Raw genomic sequence first — 22010 nt, 5'->3', positions numbered from 1 at the left:
TATTGGATGGGTAGCTTGTCAATCAAGAGCGGGGGCGGGGAATGAATGCTATTGGTTGTGTAGGTTGTCAATCAAATCATCCCGCCCCTCCTGGAGCATAGCCTACTTTCATTTTAGAATAAATGGGACCATAATTTAGCAAAACGCATATCATGATGATTGAAAGGAGACTTTAAACTAGCGACTGGAAGCATATAGAATTTATGACAATTTTTATTACGGTAAGAAAATCTAGTCTAAAGTTTGTCAAAAACCCATTCACTTGCGCTAAAATAAATTCTTTCTGACACTTCAGGTCGGCGCAGGGTAAAACAGCGCCACTCTGGCCATTCATAAGCTTCCGTGTTGGCCTCATCGTAAATATCCAAGCCTTGCCCCTTGAGCTAGGCAGCCCACATTCATGCTCTTATTGGATACAGGATAGGTGGGCACTGGGGACATCTGGGCACTTCGATGCAAAATTGGCTATTTTGCCCAAAATGTAAAAATAAATAATTGAAAAATGATCTTAAGTAATTTAAAGTACATGATATGAACATGCACGGTAGCCCACATCATTATCAGACTTAAATGTATCCTTCAACTTCTTGTTTATGCCCCAAAATGCCTGAATGTACAGGTTTTGTTGCAATTGTAGAAATATTAGACCTTAATTATCGAATATTCAAGCATGTTCTAATCATGATAAAAAATATTTTCCAAATATATTTTGTTTCAACACCCCTGTTATTGAACAAGATATTACTAGGCTATTAGAATAGGATATATAGCTTTACCTTTTTTAACAAAGATTTTTGTTTTAACCAAACAGTATCACTTACAGCTCCTTTTACGGCTCAGTGTTGTTTGGCCCATAATGACTCTTATACAGGTAAGTGTAAAGGTCAATGACCAGTCAGTACAATTAGACAGTTGTTCATAAGCTTTATGAGTCATGTTGGGGGTATAGTGTACACATGTATCTGTTTCTGCACATATACTTGTTATATGGTGGGTTTACTAGGCATGTTATGGACTGTCATTACGGGGCCTGGACAGGAGGGGGCACAAGTACACGAGGACGAGGAGTTAAGGTAGCCAGTAGGAAGTATCCGCCCACTGGGGCAGGAGGTGTGTTGGCGCTCGTTTTACATGTATGTGTCCATTGCTGGAGAATAAACAAGCAGCCTGTGCCGGTTGATACAGTATCCATTGTGTGGCGTCTTGCTCCTTTTACGGCTCAGTGTTGTTTGGCCCATAATGACTCTTATACAGGTAAGTGTAAAGGTCAATGACCAGTCAGTACAATTAGACAGTTGTTCATAAGGGGGTATAGTGTACACATGTATCTGTTTCTGCACATATACACACACGCTTGAAGACTGCAATCCAGTTACTTATCACTACGCAGCATTAACTAGTCCCACTCCCTATTGCAGAACAGTGCCAGCTGCAGTCCATCCTTTCTGGTGGTCAGGTTTGACAGCAATGGAGTCACCTGGGCTTGAGCAGAGGCAACAGGTGGCATCTATGACATTATGTCATGGTGACAAGGCTCTTTTCCACAACACAAGAACTAAGTGGCCGTGCTGTGTAACATATTTCACAGGTTCTGTATGTGTTTCCATACGCGACAACTCAGTTTCAGATAAGGTTCGGAACCTATTTGGGCCCTGCTCATGACGTAACACTAGCATGAGTTCTGGGAATTTACTTATTTTTTCCCCCTAAAATGTCTCACAATGTGACCCGTTGTGAGATATTTGAGCTTTATTTTTTTTATTTTTAGGACACTTCAGTGATGCTTGACACTGCAGTGACACTTCAGTGATGCTTGCGGCTCTGCCTCGTTCCTGACTGCATCACTGGCGTGCCAATAATCACGGTAAAGCACACCCTCTCATGTAATGTTGCTTAAGTATATAGACGTGGAGGGTCTCAGCTTTTGTCTGAATGTAAGAAGGGGTCGCTTCCAAGGAAAAGAGATTTGGAACCAACTTGAAGGACTGGCCGTGTTGTTTCCCATCTTCCTCTGTAAAGCAGTGCAGGAGAGGGACGTTACCTCTGTCCATTTGTGTCCAATAATTCACAGATCTATCATTTCCTCCTCCACTGTCTTTTCATTAGTTTCAACATATCTCTCGTGCAGTCCCAGTGTTGAGCTGAACTGGAAGTCTGCCCCCACAGCAGCTGACATCATGGCCTGTAGATTCCTCTCCTCCAGGTCTCCAAAGCAGCAGCCATTAGCTTTGTCCACGGTCCGTAACACCCGCGTCATACTCTCCTTATCCTCCACATTGAGAAGGACAAAAGACACAAGGCTGTAGTCTTGTACGATATCCACCAACTTCTCGTTTAGACGGTGGAACTTCTTAAAGAAGGGGTCTGCAGCCAAGTGGTCCAGAAGATAGGTCAGGTCCATGACCTCTGTGTAGAAGTCCAGGTTGAAGGCCAGTTTGCCGTACTGCTCAATAAGGTCCATCTTGGAGAGAACGTTGACATGGGGCAGCTCCACATGCAGCATGGTGGACAGAGAGGTGCACAGCACTGAGATGAACTTGGCCGGGTCAGCGCAGTAATGAGAATCCACCAGGTGGACCGCAGCCAACCTGAAGTTCCACTTGGCCAGCTGGGAGAAGATGTTCTTCACCGAGTTCTGGTGCGTGTAGAGCTCCACCTGCCCGGGACAGTCAAACAGGACGTAACAGTCTTTATGCTGATTCAGCTTCTTCTCCAGCCAGTCCAGGTTTGCCTCCAGATACTCCATACAGTAGAGCAGTCCACCGTTGGGCCCCAGCTTCAAGCCCTCCATCACATCGTCCAGGGTGACCAGATCTGAGATGTCCACGCCACAGGGATAGGGAAGCCTGTCGTTGGCAGGGTCCATGTTCACCACAACCACCTTACGTCCCAGGTAACCCAACACCTGCTGCATTCCTTGGCAGTAGGTGGTCTTACCTGACCCCGGGGGGCCAATAACCACCTGGCCGAAACGTAATGTCTGGGTTAAGGGTTGATTGGACATAATGGTGAGGGAGCTTTTACACCTGAAGACAATGGATGGAAGTATGGACGTACAGGTAGCAAGATGCTCAGTTAGTGCACTAGTAGTCAAATAAGGACAGAGGTAATCATGACATCACACATAGAAAAATCCTGAGTGTTAATTTAACTGAGTGTAAACATGTTTTACTGTGGAGGTTTATCTGTCCCTTTGCTGTACAACAAATAGAGGAATAAATATGTAGCAAAACCTTTACCAGTTTAACACCTATTTCCCTTTTGAAACCTGACAGTCAAGAATCATTTCCTTATAGAATATAGATAGAATGTGTCGAGTCAGGACACTGTTAGAGATGATTAGGTGAGTTTGTGACACAAAGGATTGCAGTACAGTGTAGGCTGCTGCTTTGTGGGTGATGCAAATATGCCCTAACAATTGTTCTTCAACTGACTGAGAGAGCTCTATTTAGGTTTTCAAATGTTCCTTTATATGCTTGCCATGATGATGTCCATATTTGGAAGCTGTAGTGGAGGACATCAATATTAGCATCACAGGACTTCATACTGTATGCCATATGACGTCATAGATGTCCAAATACATAACTATATTTAGGCATGGCAGTGTAGTAGCGGAACCTGGCTTAGACATGTACGGGAAAAAAAAGATAATTGGAATCTCAAACTAATGTAGTTTAAATGTACACCCGGCTCTTAACCCAACATGTTGCCATGCATGAGGCCTACACTTCTGTTCACCATGTCACCTCATGCCTGAAAGTACCTCCCCCCACCCTCAGTGCACCCAAAGCCGGATGTAGGTGTGGTATGTGGCTATTTCCGTTCTGTGGCTATGAACTGCACAAAAAAAATAACCAAGAAAATAGTAAATAAGAATGAATAAATTAAGAAACACACAACAGCTCAAACAGCAGGGTTGTTGCTGAATTCATAAGGATTTGGTAAGTTTCTTAAGGTGGTGACTTTGCAGCAAATGTTGAATGACCCAGGTTTGAAGACTTTGTTTCTTTCACAGTAAAAGTGGTCTGAGCTAAACATGCTTTGAAGACTTTCTGCTCTGGTGTTGTGGTTGCAGGCTGCTCACCACAACGAGCAGCTACACATATTCTATAAGGTCACTTCCTAGTTGTATCGTAGTTCATGATCAGAACAACCTGGGGAAGTAACTGACACGAACTGCTGGTCACCATGATTGGAAACTGTTTTAAAATTATGCCAATTGTGTTTTTTCTCATTTTGCCTGATGATACATGTCCCACCCCTGAAGGTAGGACATCTGTAACGTCTGTCTTCTAGCAAATTGCATATTATTATGTTAAATGTTACAGGCCACTGCTACTGTGTATCAGCTTCCTTGTGCAGAACATAAAGTGGTAATTGATCTATAACAATCTTTATACAGACAATAGTTTGTTACTCAGGTGAAATGTTTCAAAAGGTAGACTGATTTCTATGACTAACAGATAAATTGTTACATTTAATTTGCTGGAAGTCTGATGTCATACGTCACTTGTGTTAACATTATTGTACTGTGAGCTAAATCATTTATAACATGTTATATGATGCTATTTGCAATACATACATTGCTTACTCACTCAATACATTTCCTTATGCAGTGTCTCTTGGGAAAACCATTGGTGAAGAACCAGATGTCACTCCAATATGCCCCAATCAGACATTTAATGACATTTACATGATAATATGTAACATCAAAACAACAAGGAATGGTGGAGACTGTCGACTGTCATATAACTATGAGAATGGCACTGGGAGTTCTTGTGACTCCAGGACCACCTTATTAAAACAGAATGACAGAATGTTTCTGCACCTCAACAAATTAACACCAGCAGATAGTGGAAACTATAACTGTGATTGTGCGTTCGATGGCGGAACGACTTCTGTCCATCTCAATGTGACTGTGAACAGTAAGTCATTATTATTTTGTATTTGCCTGGCCATAGTGGGGGGTTTCTTTTACAGTGCAAGATAATGTGACTACTTCAAAGTTTATCTCAGAGCACTAACATTAAATAAGAGTTAACTTTTTGATTATTTCCAAGGGTCTTGTATTACCCATGAATGATAACCTGGTTTAAAAGTCTTTAAATCATGAATGTTGGTGCTGCAGTGTGACAACATTACCCACTGTGTATTGTAGACGGCAGCTAACCAGGCCAGCAAAACCATAGCAGAAAGTGATTACAGATCCTAGCTCATACTTCTACCACATAATGAAAAACTGAGGCAGGATAAGGGATCTGTTATTACACAAGTCACAGTGACACATTGGATTGATGTTAAAGGACTACAAATGTATGTCTTTCACAGTTACAGACGTACCAGAACATACAGTGCACAATTCTCCCCCCACCAAGATGTACATTCTTACAGCAGTAATAAGCATCACTGTCATCATCATTGGAATTGCAGTTACCTTGTGTATGATGCGAAGAAGAATCAGCCATCGGTAAGAGTATTATATATTCCAGAATGAAAATTAGTATATTTTGATTTATAAATATATATATAGTAGGAATAGGTTACTACAATAGCATTGGAGCTTTTGTTTTGCATTTTTGCTATTATTAAGCTAATTTGAAGAAGGCCACATTGAATTATTTTTAAATACATTTTACATTAACATTTTGTCAAAGTAAGGGTAAAATTTTATTTGAACACCAACAGCAATAATGACGTTAATTTGTTTAGGGACTTAATGAACCTTAATGCCACTTAATCACAGTTAACTTATACTTGTTTGATTGTTTGCCCAACAGAAAGAAAAGTAAAAGATTGCGGCGTCTCCAGCGTGTGGTAATGTACAGAACTGTGTGTGTGTGTGTGTGTGTGTGTGTGTGTGTGTGTGTGTGTGTGTGTGTGTGTGTGTGTGTGTGTGTGTGTGTGTGTGTGTGTGTGTGTGTGTGTGTGTGTGTGTGTGTGTGTGTGTGTGTGTGTGTGTGTGTTTGTTTGTGTGTGTGTGCGCGCGCGCGTGCGTGCATGTGTGTGCGTGTGTGCGTGCATACAGTATATATATATATATATATATATATATATATATATATATATATATATATATATATATATATATATATGTATATATATGTATATATATATATATGTATGTATGTATGTATGTATGTATGTATGTATGTATGTATGTATGTATATATGTATATATATATATATATATATATATATATATATATATATATATATATATATATATATACACACATAGTCTTATGTCAGCTCTGCTACCATTTGCAGGCAGGTGTGTGACTGGCACCTGAGCATGGGCCCTGCAACTTTGACATCTGTCTTTGGTACCGTTGTGCAAATCTTGCCTGTAAATCTATGGTTCCTCGGTGAAGCAAGGGGTCTTGGGCTGTTGTCTTCCTTGTTGACTTCACCAGTCTCACAGAACTTGGTCCTAAGTTTGGAAAGGGTACCAGGGCTGACACCAAATAATTCTGTCACTCTGCATAACGGAACACCAGCTTCACTTGCCCTATTGCACGGGCCTTATCCTGAAGGGACAAACGTGGCATCGTTCCATGGGGGCAGTGTTGCTGTACACAAACTCAACAAAGTTGCAGAACCCAGGTTGTTCAGGTGCCAGTCACTCACCTGTGAGGCAGTCACACACCTGTGACTATAGCACACACCTCTCAGCAGGTGTGTGCTGGCAGGTTGCTCAAAACAAGAGCGGTTACCAACAGAGGCATATTGGGTGATTTTGGCAATTTCTTTGGAGGCGCTACCCACACGTTTAGCTGTGTTGCTCATTCCACGAATGCCCGATCCTTACAAGCTGTACCTATAAAACACAATACCAATTGGTATTATAGACAGGTTTCCTGTTAGTAAACATGAGAGGATATGACCGCGCAGAGGAGGGGGAAGCCTATAGAGGGCGCCATTACCCGCAGCAGCTCTGGTCAAATGTCCATTCATAAAATAAATGATCTTCACCGGGTTTAATGAAAGTAGATTAAATTATGCAGTTTGTAATACCTTGTTTACTCAATAAAAATGATTTGTCGGAAGTTGGATCTGTTTGTATATAATAGCAGCATTATGCCTATTATGCCTATAATAGCAGAATTATGGCTATCTAACTCCCGAACATAACAACAGAGTGAACGGCGCAACAATTCGTTTCCCCCGAGCATGCGCAGATTGCGCATTCTGCTCTGTGATGACGTCGCGCGGAAATCCGTCTATAAAAGGGGAGATATAATTGACCAAAGTTAAGTTTTGAAACTTTATTTGAGCAGTTAACAATATATATATATATATATATATATATATATATATATATATATATATATATATATATATATATATATATATATATATATATATATATATATATATATATATGAGAGAGAGAGAGAGAGAGAGAGAGAGAGAGAGAGAGAGAGAGAGAGAGAGAGAGAGAGAGAGAGAGAGAGAGAGAGAGAGGCAACAGGAAGGGGTGGGTGGAAGAAGCAATGAGCAATGTGGTCGCACAAAGATCACACTAAATCAGGCAAGGGCCTCAGTGGCTTGAATATAAACAAAACAATTCTTGTTTCGATACAAAATAAAACGGGCTCCTATTGGAGCTACTGAGGGTGAAAGGGTCAGCTGATGAGGATGAACAACAGGAAGTTACTCTAGTTATAGCCTCAGATTTTACTGGAATTACAATAAATATAATTATTACTTGGAAAGTGAGCCATTGGTGGATCTCTCTCTCTCTCTCTCTCTCTCTCTCTCTCTCTCTCTCTCTCTCTCTCTCTCTGAATTGATGCTGAATTGTAGAAGTTAGAAACTTGTAGGCCTACTAGGCCTTCTAGTAAAGCTAATAGTAGCCCAATGTCACAGGAAAGGGCTAGTGAGGTGGGGCTAGGAGTTGTCAGACACTTGTCTGTAGGAGGGTCTCAGACTTTTGACGACCCCTGACCTTATGAATATTTTCTTTGTAGGAACCTGTGGATATTGAGCCTTACAGCACCTTCATACAGACAGACAACATGCTGTATTCTCTCTCTTGAAAATTGCATGCATCAAGCCACGCTTCAAAAAGAATCATCTAGACATGCCACTTCACCAGTAATAAACAAGGCCCATATCAAATTAAAAACAAACTAAGCCAGAAATCTGGTGTTGTCATGGACTCAGACCTGAAGTTTAACAGCCACACATTACAAAGTCAGCCTACTAAGGATTAAATGACTTATGTCTCAACAGGATTTAGAAAACCTGTATTTATTTAACTCCAGTAGCTAGACCTGAATGTCTTTACAGTGGAGGTCTCCCTAAAAAAGAAACATCAGACAACTGCAGTTGATACAGAATGCTGCTGCCCGAGTCCTTACACTGACTTATGGCAAGAAAGTGGATCATATCACTCCAGTTCTTAAATCTTTACATTGGCTCCCTTTATGTCAAAGATTTCAAAATATATTTGTTTTTCATTCACCATGTGCATGGTGAATGAAAAAGCTGACATTGATGATGGAAATGTCTGATTGCATAGTTGTATATTGGTAGGGAAAAAAAGTAGAGTGGAGTCCCTGTACTCCCTGGACAGCTCAATAAATCTGATGTAATTGTATCAAATGTAATTGTATTATGTCTTGTGTGTTTTAATGCCTAATGTTGTAAACCACTATGCATTGCTTTGTTTTTTAAATGTGCTGCCTTTACAAATAAATGTGCCTTTGATGACGCAAGGTTACCTTTATTCCATCAGTTCTCTTCGGAGATGAAAGGCTGGGAACGAGGCTATACCCTTATTCAACTGTTAACCTGAGTGACCCAGTCATAGCTGCGCATACTAAGGCGGAGCTCTCAACGTCTGGCTAAGTGTTGCCATGTTCGCTCATTATAAGCCACTTTGGGCTTGTTTTTTTTCTGTGAAGTTGCTTGTAAATATTGTTACTTTGCGGGTTGCGTTTTTTGTGGCTTGTTTCTGAAGTGTAAAGTTGCTTATTTGGGCTTGTTTCCTTAATGTTGTTTAAACCAGTGGTTCTCAAACATTTTCATGGCAAGGATCCCCAAATTAATATGTATTTGTTCGCAGACGGCAGACCCCCCAATCTGAAACTATTTTGTGCCAGGGACCCCCATACAAGATTTGTAGGCTATTGTTAAAAATTATTCCAAAATAAATACCTAAATCTCTGTGCCACAGACAGTGTTGCTGCCATATCCACTTAAGGGACGTTGGGCTTAAATTGGTTGTAAATATTATTTTTGTTTTTTGGGCTTGTTTCTGAAGTTGCTTATTTTGGGCTTGTTTCACAATTTTTAAAATTATTTTAACCAGTGGTTCGTGTTTAGTATCTCGTGTTTAGAATGTTTCAAAAATCTTGCAAATATTCCACATTTTATTCTTTTTTTTGGGGGGGAAATAGCGTTGTGAGCTTGTAGATCTATTTCCAATGTATACAGTATAATAGGTTTAAAGTGCTCATGATGGCATAGAGGCTGTGCCCTAGTTGCTTCTTTTGGGCTTGTTTTCCTAGGTTGCTTATTTCTCTCACATAACCTGGCAACACTGGCCACAGACTGATGTTCCCTTCACTAGCTGCTAATCTGAGTTCCCAGAAGTTTAGTGGAGCGGATAAATGCTTTTTTCTGGCAGAATCTTTCAGTTGATGATAAAAGCGTGAAAATTGGCGTGAGCAGTCTCCATGGGTCACTTGACAAGAATATTGTCTGAGCCATTTGTAATTTCAAGATGGCGGCCATTTTTCAAGATGGCCGATACCTTAGTGGGCAGTTAAGTGATATGGTTTATTTGGTGATACAAGCATGAAAATTGGCATGAGCAGTCTCTGTGGGTCACTTGACAATAAGCCACCCACAGCTACTTGAAATTTCAAGATGGTGGCCATTTTTCAAGATGGCCGACACTTTAGTGGAGCATTTAAGTTATATAATGGTTCATTTGGTGATACAAGTATGAAAATTGGCATGAGCAGTCTCTGTGGGTCATTTGACAATAAGTCACCCACAGCTACTTGAAATTTCAAAATGGCGGCCATTTTTCAAGATGGCCACCACCTTAGTGGAGTAGTTAAGCTTAAGAAATCATTTAGTTGGTGATACAAGCATGAAAATTGCCATGAGCCGTCTCAAAAGGTCATTTGACAAGAAACCGCCCACAGCCACTTGAAATTTCAAGATGTCTGCCGTGCGCCATGTGGATCCTTAAATGATACCTTTTCTCATAGAAATGTATTGGGTTCCTCAAAAAGCTCTGTCAAGAGAGGTTGTTTGACTGTGTTTTGTCTGACTCCTCGCCCACAAGCTGTCCAGTTTGGTAAAACCTGTCAGGAGTTGCCTCCCACCGGCATAGCTCTCAGTGTTCACTGAGGTAGGCTTACACAAGCTCCCTTACCACGACAAGGTAACAGTCACAAGGGAGGATAATATATATCTCTTTTTTTTTAAACTAACAGCCATTACATGTGTCAAATAGATACTAAGGGGTGGGGAAACAAAAAATAAGATGAATAAATTAACACAGTTGTGGTGCTGATAAGCACAGTTGTGGTGCTGAACGGACAGTGCTCCAAAATTATGAGCAATGGCTAACACTGAATGGCAATAGCCACGGAACCATGACAAACTATACTAAGGAACTAAACTGAAAATGTGCTTCACTGTTAGATATGGCAGTGGAAGGTAGTGGAAGCAATGTTACAAAGTAACAACTGAAAATTACACAGTAATAGACTAGATACAAAGTAAAACATGATGCGCCGATGTGGCGAGGGGAAGCCGAGCCATAGGCCTACCCTTGAAAACACAGAGGACAACGGGGAATAACTCTGGCAAAATAAACATGCAAATATAGGTTCTAGCAGGGGCAATTACATAGGCATGTGAAACTGGGTCCATATCTGAAGCACTTACACCTTCCAGTACATGCCTTGGTGCACCCACAATTGGTCAACTCCCAACAACTCTCCTCAATAGGTGGAAGTGGAGTCCAGAAGACTTTCCACTTCTCGTCCTGTTCCACCCATCCCCAGTCAGATGGGCTCGGCATTTGTGGAGGTCGCTTCAATGCCTGTCCCCACACGTATCCAGCCTCATAAGAAGCACGTTTGGCATGCTCTTTGAGTGCTGCTTGAGTTGGCAGGATCAAGTCATATCGTCTTTGCTTTCTGGCAAAGAGATCAAGCCTGGCCTCGTTCACAGTTGTGACATCACTGGACCGGTCATACATTAGATCTTCTTAGTCTCTTGACATGGATATCTTTGGTATCTTCAGTGTCTTCAGCAGATGTAGATGCTCTCTTTTGGGCCCTTTCCAGCTCTGTGTTGTTGAACAGCTTGAATGATATGTTGCTCTGTTTCTTGTCAATGTGCTTTCTATGCCATCACCTTCATCTAGTCGGGTTGGACTAAGTAAGATAGGCAGAGCATTGATCTTATGAAATAATGGAACATTTCTTGCAATGGTATCATGACCAGTACGATCGTGCTCTCTGTTGAATAAACTTGGCTGAATGAGTTTTTCCTTGGTGACCTGCTGACAAATGAAACATCTGTCCCAGTTAGTTTTCACAACTGTTATGATGGCTTCTGCCATGTCTGCAGCATAGGCAGAGGCAGAGGGTTTATCCTTTTACCACCTTTTACCAAGCACTTTGATGTATGGGATACAACTAAGTTTGTGCCTTAACCCAACACTTAGTCCGATCGTTCATCCAATGCCATTTAAATCCCATGCGATCTGTACACCATCCGGTTAATTAAAACCCCATTAACCTTGGCTAGGCTCTCCCGCGCTGGCACAACCTGTCAATTCAGGTGCGGCTATCTAACTGTTTTGGGGTAAATTAGACAGCATTTGGGATACTAACTTTCAATTAGCTGACATTGAACCCCACTCTGAGGTTTAACAGCAGTGATATATCACCAGTGTGCCCTGGTAGTGCAGATATTCACTCTTATCTAATCTATCTATGATCAACAAATCAACACAACTGTTTTAGCATAATAATAAAAATAATAATGAAAATTATTATTATCCTTAATGAAAAAAAAACGTACATTTCTATGAGAAAATGTCTTTTGAGGATCCAGGGGGTGACCATCTTGAAAATAGAAATTTCAAGTGGCTGGGAGTGTTTTCTTGTCAAGCAACCCTTAGAGACTGCTCATGCCAAATGTAATGCTTGTATCACCAAATAAACCATTATATAACTTAATTGCTCCCCTAAAGTGTTGGCCATCTTGAAGAATGGCCGCCATCTTGAAATTTGAAGTAGCTGTGGGTGGCCTATTGTCAAGTGACCCAGAGAGACTGCTCATGCCAATGTTCATGCTTGTATCACCAAATAAACCATTATATAACTTCATTGCTCCACTAAAGTGTTTGCCATCTTGAAAAATGGCCGCCATCTTGAAATTTCAAATACTGTAGCTGTGGGTGGCCTATTGTCAAGTGACCCACAGAGACTGCTCATGCCAATTTTCATGCTTGTATCACCAAATAAACCATCATATCACTTAACTGCCCACTAAGGTGTCGGCCATCTTGAAAAATGGCCGCCATCTTGAAATTACAAATGGCTCAGACAATATTCTTGTCAAGTGACCCATGGAGACTGCTCACGCCAATTTTCACGCTTTTATCATAAATTGAAAGATCGTAGCACTTAGCTGCTCCGCTAGTTTCGCCAGCTCTCCCATACAAACGGGAGGGGCGAAACTAGCTGCTGGCTACTCAAGAGAAGGTCAGGTGGAGACACAGCACTTCTCATAGGGCAAGATGGTGCGGCACCATCGATAAATCATCACTTCAACATTTATATTCTAAGGAGAAAAGTCAAAATGCACATTTCCGTCGGACCGTCTGCACTACAAGCTGTGAGGAGTGGACACACAGAAGGTGAGCGAGAGCCGACATCTGGATTCGAGTTTAACCATGCGTCACCGAAAGTCTGGTTTGATTGATTGAGTCATTTATTAGAAGTTTGAGAACATCACATGTTATTAGAAGTTTGCAGAAAACATCACATGGCGGTACAGTTCAATACAAGGTCAGCTAAAAAAAAAACAAGAAAGCCATTGGCTTGTTTCCATTGGGGTCCTTTGTACTCAATTCATAGTGACACAGACTGACAGAAATACACTATTTGCAGGACATCATAAAAACTGTTTAGGAAGAAGAAAAACAAGAAATATGTTATATGTACAGTAAAATTTGAACAGGGGCCGGGGGGGGCTAGGTTTTGACTTTTACAGGGACCAGTTTCGAATTGCGGCTCGTGTTAGAGTGCTAAAGTAGCTGTAGAATACAGCTCTGGTAGACGTATTTACGATTCTGACGTTTTCAATCTACGAGAGTTGTAGGGTTCACCCCCCATGGACGGGACTTTCTGCACTATACCCCTCAGATACAAACGTGTACAAATTGTAAATAAAGGTGCTTACCCCCACGCCCCAAATGTTAACTACTTCTACGTGGTAGTAGTTTAATGTAATAATCCATATCTTTCAATAAAGAAGTGTTTTAATGCCGTCTGTGGCCGATTCTGTCGGAAGTTCCCAATGGGCGGTAGTGACGGTTAGTGAGGGGGCGCATCCGGTGAAACCCGGAATTACACTCAATGTAAACAGGAAGTAAACGAGGGTGAAAAAATGGCGTTCGGCCACAGACGGCATTAAAACACTTATTTATTGAAAGATATGGATTATTACATTAAACTACTACCGCGTAGAAGTAGTTAACATTTGGGGCTTTGGGTTAAGCACCTTTATTTTCAATTTGTACATGTTTGGAGTATCTGAGGGGCGTAGTGCAGAAAGTCCCTGTGTCCATGGGGCGTGAACCCTACAACTCTCGTAGATTGAAAACGTCAGAATCATAAATACGTCTACGAGGGTTGTATACTACAGCTAGTGAGTGCTAAGATATTCTTACTGACTAGAGAGGAAATCCAGTTCCAAAAAAAACGTGTTCTTTGGTTGACTTTTTTTGATTACTCTAGTTCTCATTTTATCACTGGAAAGGTTTGCCTCTAATGGAACTACTAGGTACTTTCCTCTTATCTTGCGATAACAGGTGACGCGAGGTTATGCGTCACCAGACGGTGACACATGTTGAAACTAAAAGATAAATATTAGCTTTGCATGGAATCTCGACTGATACTGATTGTTTTACGTCAGAAGTGAAGTGAACAAAGATCGACGTGATCACGTGGTTCACATTTGAATTCATCATAAATCATTCAAGTAGCCTAACGGTTGTGGCATTCAGGCTCCATGATCATGATGATGGCACATCTCCTTTACACGTGCGTATTTTTTCTATTTGGAGTCTTCACAGAAGGTAGGCTAAAGCTCTAAATGAACGGACATTTTATTATCTAGTTATGATATGTAAAGCATCAACAACATAATATATTGTTTACTGTACATATTTTGTTTTTGTTTTCAAACTGTTTATATGATGTTTTCTATAGTAGTGTATGTGTATGTCATTAATATTTTTGATGAATTGAGTAGAAGGACCCCAATGGTAACAAGCCAGGCTTTCTTGGGTTTAAAAATCCTCGCAGACCTTGTATTGAACCACTGGTCATCACTAGCTGTAGTTTACAACCCTCGTAGACGTATTTACGATTCTGACGTCTTCAATCTACGAGAGTTGTAGGGTGCACCCCCCCATGGAGTCGAGCACTTTCTGCACTTTACCCCGCAGACACTCCAAACATGTCCAAATTGAAAATAAAAGGTGCTTACCGCAAAGCCCCAAATATTAACGACCTCGGCGGGGTAGTAGTGATCCCCGTCGAGGTATATCTTTCAATAAAGAAGTATTTTAATCCAGCTTGTGTCGGAATCTTCACTGTTCTTCTTTTGTTTTAAATGAGTTTGAACTGCGCAGCAGCGATTTGGCGGTCGGGAGGTGTATTGCGCACTGCTTCTTCTTTTGTTTAAAATGAGTTTGAACTGCGCAACAGCGATTTGGCGGTCGGGAGGTGTATTGATACATTGTGTGTTCAATGCGCAATACACCTCCCGACCGCCAAATCTCATTTAAAACAAAAGAAGAACAGTGAAGATTCCGACACAAGCTGGATTAAAATACTTCTTTATTGAAAGATATACCTCGACGGGGATCACTACTACCCCGCCGAGGTCGTTAATATTTGGGGCTTTGCGGTAAGCACCTTTTATTTTCAATTTGGACATGTTTGGAGTGTCTGCGGGGTAAAGTGCAGAAAGTGCTCGACTCCATGGGGGGGTGCACCCTACAACTCTCGTAGATTGAAAACGTGATTCTATGTGGGTGTGATCTCCAACGACAACATTCAAACAGCATGGCAGTGTTGCCATGTCTGCTTATTATAAGCGGCTTCTTTCTAAAATGTAGTTGATATTTGGGCTTGTTTCCAAATGTTTTGATTGTTGTTTAAACCAGTGGTTCTCAAACATGTTCATGTATTTTTCCACAGTCCCCCATCTGAAATTATAATTTGTGCCAGGGAGCCCCTAACAGATATTTGTCAAAAATATTCCACATTTTGCACTTTTTCCCCCTCAAGATTTTTTTGTAAATAGCAGATCTACAAGCTCACAATGGGTAGCGAAGCGTTGTGAGCTTGTAGATCGGCAATTTTCAAATATATAATATCCCATGTACATGTCTAGGTAAAGTTGGCCTAGTTATCCTCTTTTGGGTTTGTTTTCTTAGACCTGGTTGCTTATTTCTCTCACAATATCTGGCAACACTGACTGAAGAACGTGAACCTAGCACATGTTCATCTAGTTACATATATGTCCAAGGATTCGTTAGTGATGTCATATCACTGTCAAATCCTTGCTATCTTCATGCAGTTCTACTTCCGTGTCGCATAGTAGTGACATCACTGTCGAATCCTTGGTATTTTTATCCTAGCCTTTCGCGACGGTTTGTTTACCAGCCTCTCCACGCTGTCTTTTTTTTTTCACGCTTGCGCTTATGAAACACTACACAGGATTATTATTTCATGTCAACATTCAAGTACAACTATCAGAAGATAACTCAGGTAAAGTAAAGTCTCACTCTGCAACGGGGGGCGCAGCTAATGGGAGTGACTGTGTGGGGACACCCCATTGGGGCGGTCTTTGGAGCTGGTCTGTATGAGACGCGTCGAGACAACATGTAGTGCGGAAAAGGAATGACATAACATCTCGTGACGTAAATAACGTCACGAGATGTTAGAAGATTACTAGATATCTCAAAACACAGATCATACACAAAAATAATAATAATTGAGTCCTAAACTTCATTACCATTGGGTCATTTTCTTCCAGGGGTGAAATGTCCCTTTAAGACTGCCAGGTGGCTTAGACAGGCATTAAATATAAATAAAATGTGGTGATGGAAGTCTATTCCGTATTACGGACTTCAATAATTGGGTCTTATCAGTACAGTGATTCCATCGCACATTACATGAGCAAAGGGCCATTTAAGGTGCAGAGGTGAGTGGGTGCGTGTCATATGGTTATCGTAGAGATTGCTGGCTTTTCAGAGGACAGTGTTAGGGCAGGTACACACTGTAGGACTTTTAAAGTGGTCGGGGGTCATCTGATCGTTATTATTTCACACTACAGGAGTTTATTTTTTGAAATCGGCTGTCATATATCGTTGTGGTTTTCACTGCCATAATGATGTACAGTATCATGTACATTACCACAAATCTCCTAAAACATATTAATGAGCATGTCATCCCGACACGAGTCACCAAAATTATTCAAAGCAATTTGAATATTTTTTATTCAAATTGCTTTCCCTTTTCAGGGAAAGCAATTTGAATACAATTTGAATACAATTTGAATACAATTTGAATACAATTTGAATACAATTTTGAAATTACGAGCTTTTGGGAGGATTTTGATACTTTTATTTCTGTTTTTGGCAACTTTATTTCGGTTTTAGGGTTAGGGTTACGTTAATTAATTCTTATTTTTGCCTAATTTTACAGATTTATTATCAAAACATTTAAAATTAATTAAAAAAATATATATATATTTTGCAAAATCGATTGGGTGGGCCAGCTTTCTATGTAGGTGGGCCACAGCCCACCCAGGCCCACCCATGGCTGCACCCATGATACACATGATGAAACAGAGCTATATTGTCCAATTTGTCCAAGTATGTTTTTACATTATCATGAAAAAAAAAAATAGACTATATTTTAAAGAAATAAAATAAAATAAAATGAGCCACGGACATAGACAAGTCTTGCCACGGACATGTTGAATCTGTAGTTTCCTGTGCTTTTTTTGCAAACTGCTAATAAAGTATTCAATCAATCAATACATCAATCAGTTTGTAGAGAACACTCAGTTCGTTGACTCAACTGATAGCCTCTAAATTATATTCAATCATGTTAGCATATAGCTATTATTATCAAAACATAAATTACAGTAGCAGCCTAGATGCATAGGAGTTCTATTAGTGAACATTATTGTAAGGTCTACTAGTAATGTATTGTATTGTAAGTAGCTATATCATAATGTCAATTAAATACATCTTTACAGCAAAACAAGCAGCCTAGTGCAAATATGATGTGCTCAACTGTAGCCTATCAGTTTAAATGCTGGGTGGTAGTGTAAAGGCTCCTTCATGCTACCAAATGAGGTGATCACTCTTTTTAGGTGATAAAGTGATCACCGAAAGGGTGGTTTTGATACTTGCCGCTCATAGTCAGGGTGATTCTTTCTCTCTATATCTCTATCTCTTTTTCTTTCTCTTTCTTTCTCTATCTCTTTTTCTTTCGATTTCTTTCTCTATCTCTTTTTCTTTCTCTTTCTTCCTTTCTCTGTCTCTCTCTCTCTTTCTCTCTTTCTCTATCTTTCTCTTTCTTTCTTTCTCTATCTTTCTCTTTCTTTCTTTCTCTCTCTTTCTCTTTTTCTTTCTTTCTTTCTTTCTTTCTTTCTTTCTTTCTTTCTTTCTTTCTTTCTTTCTTTCTCTCTTTCTCTCTTTCTCTATCTCTTTTTCTTTCTCTGTCTCTCTCTTTCTTTCTTTCTTTCTTTCTTTCTTTCTTTCTCTCTCTCTTTCTCTCTCTCTTTCTCTATCTCTTTTTCTTTCTCTTTCTTTCTTTCTCTCTTTTTTTCTCTCTCTCTCTCTTTCTCTCTTTCTCTATCTCTTTTTCTTTCTTTTTCTTTCTTTCTCTGTATCTCTCTCTCTCTCTTTCTCCTCTTTCTCTATCTATTTTTCTTTCTCTCTCTCTCTCTCTCTCTCTCTCTCTCTCTCTCTCTCTCTCTCTCTCTCTCTCTCTCTCTCTCTCTCTCTCTCTCTCTCTTTTTTCCCGGCCGGGGAGGCCCCGGAGGACCCAACCGCTCAGCCAGCGGTGATAGGGTGATGTCGGTCATTAAAAACAGAGAGATGTGAGATGGCTCAGTGACATGTTGTAGTTTTCAAACCACTGCTGTGATCAGGTGACCACCGAAAATGGTTGCTTGCATCCCCCTTAAGAATTCCATGTTTTTCCAAAGAACAAACTAATTTTTTGATGGTCTGGTGACGCTATAGGATATTCAGGATTAATTTAAGTCATTTGCCAGTGCCATCTGGTGTAAAGTGACCATCTTGGGAGTTTTTGTGGTTCACCAGTTTTGCATGCACGTACACACATGCATCATTAGTGCTTTGTATAACACTATGCACCTGTTCACAGTGGTGTACTAACTGTAGATGTTTTAACTACTGGAGCGCTACGTCACGCACACGTGCACACACGTGCACTCTAGCGATCGCCGATTGAAATAACCTCTTTAATATGTAGGCCTATTTATTAACCCACATTTGTATTGTATTTACTTGCATAATGGGGATACTTTAGTTTTGTCATATGCATTTATCTGGCAGACTCCTGTAATCTAGTTCAGTGGTTCTCAACCTTTTCAGGCTGTACCCCCCAAAATAATCATATTTGAACTCGGGGACCCCCCCACCCTGACAAGCACTTGGAATTGTACAGTAGGAGTTTGAGGCATTACATTTAGTTTGACTCTGTTCCACAGATAAATATTGTGAAAATAGCTGATCTAAAAGTAGATCAGCTATCTTAAAAATGTTTGCCTCTTTCTAATATTTGACCATTTGGCCAATGTTAGACAATTTTCATGGTATTTCTTGTTGATCTCTTTAGACGCAATGAAAAATTGCATTTCAGAGGTGTTAAAAAGTCCTTAAATTGTCACTTTAGAAATGTGCAGATACCCGTACACTTGTATGTTGGTTTGTTTACTGTTGAGTGAGAAAACAATGTTGCACATTAAGCTGATCATTTAGGGACCCCCAAAAATCTTTTGGGGACCCACCGGTTGAGAAGTGAGAACCACTGATCTAGTTGATGAATCCATCAGCCACTGTTATCCAAACAGTGCTTCAGAACATCTGACAGTAGGCTATGCCTAACAGTACTTAGTAGGTCACACAATGGACCATACACATCCAGCCAGGGTCATTCCTATGTTAATTCATGCTGTTAACAGACACTCAGCAGCTTTTGTGTGAAATGTGAATGTTTGCTTTTGATCGATACGCGAGGTAAATGCACTCTCACAGGCATGTGCAGGCGCTCCACAACCAGTGGAGTGACCTCGCCCCACCTCCAGTACACCCCTGCCTGTTCATACAGTCAATGGTATGTTCTCATAACTATCATCTCCTCCACCTATAGGTCTATCACAGATGATCGAAACACAGGATCATGTAAGGGCCATGGTGGGAGAGGACGCCCGCTTAACCTGCCAGCTCACACAACACAAGAACGTTTTACAAATGACATGGAAACAAATGCTACCATCAGGAGGAACAGAGAATGTTGCCACCTATAGCAAACGTAACGGTGCCAAGATCAACCCTCCTTTTCAGGGGAAATATAAGTTTAAAGACACAGGACTGCAGAGTAGTACTATAGTGGTCAGGAATGTGACCAAAGCAGACGAGTGTTGTTATAGATGTATATTTAATGCCTTCCCTGAAGGATCCATCCACAGGAAAATCTGCCTCGTAATTTATGGTAAGATGTGTGTGTGTGTGTGTGTGTGTGTGTGTGTGTGTGTGTGTGTGTGTGTGTGTGTGTGTGTGTGTGTGTGTGTGTGTGTGTGTTTTTCACTCTTTCTCAGTTTGTGTTTCTTGGTTGAGTCTTTGGTTAAATATTTTGGGGTCCTTCCAGTTTCCCCTACCAGTTTCTCTTCCCCTCTCTCACTCTCTCTCTCACACACACACACACACACACACACACACACACACACACACACACACAGCTGGCAGGCACACCTGACAGCTTATAGCCTACAGTTAGTTATATTTTTGACAACATTTTAATTATAATTATCCCCATTCTGAATTTTAAAAAATGGGCCATGTTTTCAGTGCCTTCAGCGTACACGCATGCCCCCATCATTCATAATTACGGCTTGTTTTTTCATGATTTTGATATATAATTGTATGTACTTGACAATATTGTATTTATCATTCAAATGTGGCTGGGTGGATTGTAACATTATACCGTGGTGTGACAAATTGAGAATACATTGTATTACTGATTTACAAGGTATTTCATTACTTGTTTTGCAGAGCAACCTGAGCCCATATTACACATCACAAAACCCAATGGCACAGAGATGAGGGTTGTGTCCTGCTCAGCTGAGTCCAGTCCTGCTCCTACAGTAACTCTGGATGTCCCCAGATATGTAGGACCTTCAAACAACAGCCATACAGCTAACGCTAACGGTACCGTCACAGTGACTAGTACTGTAACATTGGAAAAGTTCTGTAGCAACGGTACACAGGTCCGCTGTGTGGTGCATTTCTCCTCCAGGGTCGTCAAGGAGGCATCCAGGGTCATTTATTCTGACCCATCTTGTGGTGAGAGATGGTTTCACTTCTACTATTTGAATTAACCCATTAAGACCTGAGGCCGGTTATACAAATGTTGCCTTCTAAATCAGTAGTTCTCACACTTTCAAGATGTTTCTAAAATGTTCAAAAATAGCAGATGTACAAGCTTGCAGCGTGGCACAAAGTGACGCGTTGTGAGCTTGTATATCTAATATTTTTGAATAGCCATGCAAAATTCTTTAAATGACACAGATGCTTTCCCGGTTTTAATGTTTTTTTAAGGAAATGTTCAGTGTCAAAAACATATATATGTATGTGGATGATTGTTGGATGGATAAATAGATGATGTTTCTTATGACTCTATGATACTTTCTTTTCCCAGATGTGCTTGACAAATATGAAGCAGATCAAATTCATTTCGGTAAGTTATTTTAAACCAATGTGTCTGTTTGATCCCGAGTGTTTTCATTGCAGAACATACATGAATATGTCTGCTCCTTTCCTCACAGATAGAACATTTATTTGGGCTGCTGCTCCTGCCGTTGGTGTTTGTGTGATCATCATTGGATTAGTCTTCAGATTTAGAAAAAAAGGAACAAGGTAACAACTTTAATAAAGGTCATTGTGTTGCAGTTCAGTTGAGCTTGATATTGTCTCTGAATATACAGTAGATGGATGACTCTCAAAGCTGACAGATTTTTCTAATCTCTCATTTAGGCCGAACAATGACCCTGAGTCCAAAGCAGCAATAAAACAGTAAGTCAGTTAAAACAGTAATGCCCCTGTCCATCTGTCTTTCCACTGCCTTATCATTAAAGTTACTCACACTCCACCTTGCATAATTGTGTGTTTGGTCATCCACATCAACTCATAAAACTGTTAATTTCCCCGGCTATCAGCAGAAAGATTCAAATGGCAGTCAAATTCATACATACTGTACTAGTGGTAAACTGTATGGCTTCCATTATTTTCATTTTACAGTGGGTGATGTCATTGGTCCATCTTATATTGTTCATGCAATGAATTTAAGCCGAACACAAACTCCTGCTAAATAAGACTTGGTCACATGGCGATTTTATGAGGAGCAAAACTACTTCAACATCGCTTACAAAGGGTGATGTTAAATATTTTCTGATGTGTTCTATGAAGGAGACAG

General features: G+C 40.5%; 1 protein-coding gene across 1 annotated transcript; it reads right to left on the bottom strand.

The window, feature by feature from the left end:
* Window positions 1-2065: 2065 nt before the first annotated feature.
* On the bottom strand, window positions 2066-3004 carry LOC311043438 (GPN-loop GTPase 2-like; the record flags this gene model as incomplete). Its single annotated transcript, XM_084054681.1, has 1 exon — window positions 2066-3004. The coding sequence occupies one exon, from the start codon at window positions 3002-3004 to the stop codon at window positions 2066-2068; it is 939 nt and encodes a 312-aa protein (XP_083910807.1).
* Between the last annotated feature and the right edge of the window lie 19006 nt (window positions 3005-22010).

The sequence above is a fragment of the Gymnoscopelus microlampas genome (genome assembly GCF_963454915.1).
Source record: "Gymnoscopelus microlampas genome assembly, chromosome: 4".
Taxonomy (NCBI): Eukaryota; Metazoa; Chordata; class Actinopteri; order Myctophiformes; family Myctophidae; genus Gymnoscopelus; species Gymnoscopelus microlampas.
This window is presented reverse-complemented; position numbering and strand designations above follow the sequence as displayed.